The following is a 6,413-nucleotide window of genomic DNA, read 5'->3' as shown; positions in this document are numbered from 1 at the left end:
TGGGATTTTCGGGTTCGTTTTGGGATTTTCATCCCTTTTTTTTCCTGGGAATTTTGAGGATTTTCAACATTTCCATCCCCTCTTTATAGAAATTACTCGATTTCCCTCCTTTTCCTACAAATTTCTCCATTCATCCCAAATAATTCCAAACATTCCTATAAAACACTGCCGGGAATTCCCATTTTGGGCGGGATTTAAGGGGAAAAACCCAAAAATGAGGTCCCAGAGCGCCCCAAAATCCGAATTTCTGGAATTCCGCCCCTCCCACGGCCCCAAATCCCCGAAAAATCCGGGAAAAAAATGAGAAATCCGCTCGGAAATCCTAAAAAATCCCGAATATTGGGGGGACACAGAAATTGATGTGGAATAAATATTAAATGCATAAAAATCTCTATTAAATCTGTATTAAACCTGTATTAAATCTGCATTAAATCTGTATTAAATTGGATATTTTGCCGCCCTCTCGAGCGTTTTTCAGCCTCAAAAATTCCCATTTTTCCCCCATTCCCATCCCGCCTCTCCCCTCGGTTTTTGCCGCACTCCTGGCAAATTGAAACCTTCAAAAATCGGGATTTTAAAGCCGTTTTTGGCCCCTTTTTCCCCTCCCCTCGGGCGGGTTTAAGGAGGGGAAAAAACAAAGAGAGAGAGAGAGAAAAAAAAAAATGAAATAAAATTTAAATTAAGAATGAAATGAAATAAAAATATATTAAATGTATAATATAAAAATATATTAAATAAAAACATATTAAATAAAAGTCTATGAGATGAAAACGCGGTTAAATACAAATATATTGAACTGAAATAGATTAATTGAATTAAATTCAGTGAAAAGACCTTAACCAGGAAGAGATTCAGTAAAAAAAAACGTAATAAAAAGAGACGATTAAATAAAAATAGACCGAATAAAAATTAAATAAATAAAATCCATTCAAATTTTTAAAAAATAAATAAAAATTAAACGCAACAAAAATCCAATTTAACCCTCTCGCTTCGCCCCGCTCGCGATTCTTTTCTCCCTTTCCCATCCTCCAATTTTCCCGTTTTTTCCCCCCAATTTTCCTGCATTTTCCTCCCCTTTTTTTTTTTTTAATTTTCCCTGAAAAAGAAGAGTTTCGGGTTTGTTTTTGTTTTGTCCTCCAGGCAAAACAAGGACGGGAAAAAAAAGCGATTTATTTCTAAGGAATGGTACAAGGCGGACACCACGAGCTCGGACATCGACAGGACAACCCCAAGAAATTCCAAATTCAAATTAAAACCCCCCAAAAAAACAAAAAAAAAACAACAAAAATTCGCTTTCACAGCTCCAGGAACGGCCCCAGAACCCCGAAACCCCAAAATCCGGGCGGGAAATTCCGCTTTTCCCGCAAAGCCGAGCAAAACCCGCGGGGAGAAAATTCCCAAAAATTCCCCCGAATTCCCAAAATTTCCCGGGAGCGGCTCCGATCCCGCCCCGCGCCCCCAGCCCGGCCTCGGGCAGGGAATTCTGTCCCCATTCCCGATTTTTCCATCCTCAAAAAAACCGGGAAAACGCGCAGCCAGCCCTGCCCGGGGATGGATTTTTTGGGAATTTTGTTTTCCCAGGCGTTTTCTCCACGCCGGGAATGCGCGAGCTCAGGATACCGGGAAAAATGGGGGGAAAAACCGGGAATTCTCTCAGCTCCACATCCCAAATTCCCCTCCTCAAAACACCCCCGACACCCAAAATCCCGGGATATTTTGTGCGGGGGGGAGGAATTTCCCAACGGGAAAAACCCAAACCCGGATTTCAGAGATTCTGGGGGCTCGGATTTCTTTCTCAACACAAAAACAAAAAAAAAAATTAAATTTTTTTTCCACGATAATTCTCTTTAAATACCCCAAACCCAGCAGCATCCCGGCGGAGAAAAAACACCAAAAAAAACCCAAAAAAAACCCCAAAATCACAAAATTTTCAACTCCTCCGCCTTCCCTCTTTCTGCGGTTATTCTGAATTCTTTTTTTTTCCGTTCCGGGGGGCTCTGGCGGCCGCGGGGTCCCCTCAGGTGGGGTGGAGGTGTCCGGGCTTGGCTTTGCTGACCACTTTCTTCTCCTTGACGCGGCGGTTCTGGAACCAGATGGTGACCTGGCGCTCGGACAGGTTGGTGCTGGCCGAGATGCGGCGCCGCTTCTCTTTGGTGATGAATTTGCTGCTGGCGTATTCCTTCTCCAGCTCCTTCAGCTGCAGCTTCGAGTACGGGACGCGCTTCTTGCGGCCCCGGCGGAGCGCGCCGGCCTCGGGCTGCAGCGGGACCACGTCTGCGGCGGGGGAAATGGGTCAGAAACGGGCGGAAACGGGAAAAAATGGGGTATTACAGCGAAAAAATGGGAATAAATGGGGAATTCCGTGTGGGGAATGCGTTTCTTGCGGCCCCGGCGGAGCGCGCCGGCCTCGGGCTGCAGCGGGACCACGTCTGTGGTGGGGCAAATGGGTCAGAAACGGGCGGAAACGGGAAAAAATGGGGGATTACAGCGAAAAAATGGGGAATTCTAGAGAAAAAATGGGGAATTCTAGCGTAAAAATGGGAATAAATGGGGAATTGGGTGTGGGGAATGCGCTTCTTGCGACCCCGGTGGAGCGCGCCGGCCTCGGGCTGCAGCGGAACCGCGTCTGCGGCGGGGGAAGCGGGTAAAAATGGGTCAGAAACGGGGGAAATGGGTCAGAAATGGGGGGAAATGGGTCAGAAATGGGGGGAAATGGGTCAGGAACGGGGAATTATGGCAAACAAAATGGGAAATAACGGGAAAAAGGCGGGGTTTGGGGTGAAATGGGGCTGCAGGTCGGTGTGGGGCTGTCTCTTCTTGTGGAGCGCGCCCGCCTCGGGCTGCAGCGGGACCGCGTCTGTGCGGGGGAAATGGCTCAGAAACGGGGGGAAATGGGAAAAAATGGGAAAAAACGGGTTTGGGGGTGAAATGGGGCTGCAGCGGGACCGTGTCTGCGGCGGGGGGGGAGGAGAAATGGGTCAGAAATGGGAAATGATGGGAAAAACGGGGGATTGGGGGTTTGGGGTGAAATGGGGCTGCAGCGGGAGCACATCTGGGCGGGGGGAGAGGGGAGAAATGCGTCAGAAATGGGTCAGAAATGGGTCAGAAATGGGAAATAATGGGGGGAAAATGGGGGATTGGGGGGAGGAATGGGAATAATGGGAATGGGGGAGGTGGGATTTGGGGTTTGGGGGTGAAGTGGAGTTGGAAAGGGGGAAATGGGGGAAATGGGGAAAAAACCAATGGAAATGAGGGGAAGAAGAGGGGAAATGAGGGGAAAAGAGGGGGGAAAAGAGGGGAAAGGTCGCCAGAGGAGAGGGATAATGGCTGATCATATTCCGGATAATGGGAATGAAAACACACCAGGGATAATTCCCTGTTTTCCTTGGCCGCGGATAAAGGAGGAGCATCCGCCCTCAAAGCCTCGCACTGAAAATGGGGCATCAAAGTCACCTCAAACCCTTTTTGGGGCGATATTTCGAGTTTTCCCCTTTTCCCTCCTTCCTTTTTCTTCCCCCGTCCCGTTTTTCTTTTCCTGCAGCAGAAAATTTGGGATGAGCAGCCCCAAAACCCCGCCCGGTGCGGACACAGGAGCCCCCAAACCCCAAAAATCCCCTCGGGGGGCACAAAATAATCCGGATTTCCCCCTCTCCAGCAGCTTTTTGGGGATGCGGGGGAAAGGGAAAGGCTCCGGGATCGGGATCGGGGATTTGGGAATTTTGGGATTTGGGGATTCGGGGACGCCCCCAGCCCCGCTCTGGCGCTGCCGGGAATTCTGGCTCCCCCCGGAATTTTGGGAGCCCTCGCAGGATTTCGGGGGGGAGCTGAGCCCCGAAATTCGGGGCAGGAAGAGGGAGGCGAGCGCTCCTAATTACGGCCCGGGCGTTAATTGGGGAGGCTTTGGGGGCTCTTTTTGGGGTCACAAAGGCGAGCGGGGTCCCCCAAATCCAGCGCCCCCCCAAATCCAACCCCCCACGCGCAGCCAACACCGCGCGCCCGAATTCCCCTTCCCAAAGTGCCAAAAATTCCCGGAAAAGCCGAATTTTGGTCCCGATAAATGGGGGGGGGATAAAGGGACGCACCCCCCACCCCGAAAAACGCGACCCCCTCGCTTCTTCCCGGCCCAACAAACCCAAATTTTTTGGGGTTCTGGGAGGAGCAGCCCCCGGGGGTTTGTGGCTTCCAAGCTGCTCCAGAGAGGGAATTTGGGGCCATTTTTCCCTTTTTCGGGCTCTTCCCACCCCTCTGCGCCTCCCTCCTGCCCCAAACAGCTCCGCTCGTCACTTGACACCTCTGCCCTTAATTGCGCTAATTGGGAGCTCATTTAGCGCCCGGCCCCGCGCACCGAGCTCCCCGCCAAGCGTTTTTGGGGAGGATTTCCATTTCTTTCCCTTTTTTCTGGAGCGGGCAGGGCGGGAGCGCCGAGCAAATCCCGACGGGAGGGGAAGGAAGGGAAGAAATGGGAATTGCGGAGGGATTTGGGAGGTTGGGTTGGACCGGGATCGCTGCGGGAGGAAAGGGAGGAATCAGGGAATTGCCGAGGGGATTTGGACCGGGATCGCTGCAGGAGAAAAGGGCAGGATCAGGGAATTACGGCGGGGTTTTGGATCGGGATTGCCTCACCCCGCCGAGCGTGCCCGTGCACATTGCCCGCTCCCGAGCATTCCTGAGCCGCGCTTCCCTCTAATTACCCAGCCCGGAGCTCACGCGGCCCCGCACGGGCGCTTGGAATACACGGAACAAATCCGGGAGTGCGGGAAATGCGGGATACAGCCACCCGGATAGAGGGAAACTACGCGGAATACATCTGGAATATACGCGGAATATACACGGAATAAATGTGGAATACACACGGAATAAATGTGGAATACACACGGAATAAATGTGGAATATACGTGGAAAAAATGCGGAATATATCTGGAATGTATCTGGAATATTCCCGGATAAATGGGATAAATGGGATATAAGGAATGGACCGGAAAAAAAAATGGAAGATATGGGATGTATGGAACACATCCGGATATCCGCAGTGTATGGAAGACATGGAATAAATGTGTGTGGATATGCGGAATAGATGGGATATATTGAATATATGGCATAAATGCATCGGGATGTATGGAGTATGCGGGATATAGGGAATGGATGGGATACAGATATAGGATAGGTGGGAAAAATACATTGAATATATGGGATAAATAAATCCCGATCTATGGAATGGACGTGGAAGAGATGGAACAGGAACAGATCCATGGAATAGACCCGGATATACGGAGTGTAGGGAACACACGGGACACAAGGGATGGATGGGAAGTGTGGGATGGATGGGATAACCGGGATAGATGGGAAAATCGGGATAACTGGGATAGATGGGATAACCGAGATAACCGGGATAGATGGGATAACCGGGATAGATGGAAAAATCGGGATAACCGGGATAGATGGGATAATCGGGATAAAACTCTCTGGAATAAATCTATTGGGAATGAACCTCTCTGGAATAAATCTATACCGAATAAATCTCCCGGGAATGAATCTCCCAGGAATGAATCCATCAGGAATGAAGCTCCCGGGACCGAAGCTCCCGGGCCAGAGCCGCGCTCCCCGCGGGCAGCCGGAGCGGGGCGCGGAGCCCTTTTCCAGTTCCTACCTGGGAACGGCGACTTCCAGAGGTGCGCGGACTGCGATTGCTCCTTGGAGCAGTAAACCTGCCCGTCCCAGGCGTTGGGCAGCGCCCAGGGCTGGTATCCTTCCATGGGAAGCAAAGCCTCGTGCCGCGGCTCCGGGTGCGCGCCCAGCGCCGGCACCACCGACACGTCCAAGTAGCCGGGCACGGCCTGGTAGGAGCCGGGGAAGCCGGGGTAGAAGGCGGCGAATTCCTTGGCCCTGGCGGGCAGCTCCTCGCTCGCCAGGGAGCCGCCGGCCTCGGGGAACTTGTCCGCCGGGTGGAAGCCGCAGGGCTTCTGCTGCAGGTTGACGCCGGCCAGGCGGCAGCCGTAGTAGCCCCCGCCGAAGGCGTAGCCGTAGCCCAGCGCGGGGGCTCCGGACGGGCACTGCCGAGGCGGCTCCGCGCCCGCCAGCTCCGCGAACGCGGCTCCGTCCGGGGCGGCGGCGGCCGGGGGGGCCACGCCGTGGGGCAGCATCTCCCGGCAGGGGCCCAGGCTGTCCCGGCAGGGTCCCAGGCTGTCCCGGCAGGGTCCCAGGCTGTCCCGGCAGGGTCCCAGGCTGTCCCGACACGGGCCCAGGCTCTCCATGCGCGGCTTCTCCCGCGGGGCGTCCTCGCAGCGGCAGCCGAGCGCGTCGGGCCAGCGCGGGGGGAGCCCGAGCGGCGCCGTCATGTCATGCCGCGCTGCCGCCGCCTCCTCCTGCCGCTGCCGTCCTTCCTCTGCCTCCTCCTCCTCCTCCTCCTCCCCGCG

General features: G+C 53.5%; 1 protein-coding gene across 1 annotated transcript; it reads right to left on the bottom strand.

Annotated features, from left to right (window-relative positions):
* Positions 1-1,142: 1,142 nt before the first annotated feature.
* On the bottom strand, positions 1,143-6,335 carry HOXC13 (homeobox C13). Its single transcript, XM_033511507.1, has 3 exons — positions 6,214-6,335; positions 5,648-6,135; positions 1,143-2,274 (listed from the first exon to the last, which is right to left on the bottom strand). The coding sequence occupies exons 1-3, from the start codon at positions 6,333-6,335 to the stop codon at positions 2,018-2,020; spliced, it is 867 nt and encodes a 288-aa protein (XP_033367398.1). The 3' UTR covers positions 1,143-2,017.
* Between the last annotated feature and the right edge of the window lie 78 nt (positions 6,336-6,413).

This window comes from Parus major, unplaced genomic scaffold (genome assembly GCF_001522545.3).
Source record: "Parus major isolate Abel unplaced genomic scaffold, Parus_major1.1 Scaffold299, whole genome shotgun sequence".
NCBI classification, from domain to species: Eukaryota; Metazoa; Chordata; class Aves; order Passeriformes; family Paridae; genus Parus; species Parus major.
The sequence above is the reverse complement of the archived record's forward strand: the minus strand, read 5'-3'. Positions and strand labels throughout refer to the sequence as shown.

Bases quoted from the DNA above. Each gene is read 5' to 3' on its own strand.
- HOXC13 (XM_033511507.1), bottom strand. From the start codon at position 6,335: ATGACGGCGCCGCTCGGGCTCCCCCCGCGCTGGCCCGACGCGCTCGGC. The intron at 6,136-6,213 runs CTGCCGGGACAG...CCGGGAGATGCT, and splicing joins TGTCGGGACAGCCTGGGACC to GCCCCACGGCGTGGCCCCCC. The intron at 2,275-5,647 runs GTAGGAACTGGA...CCCCCGCCGCAG, and splicing joins CTGGAAGTCGCCGTTCCCAG to ACGTGGTCCCGCTGCAGCCC.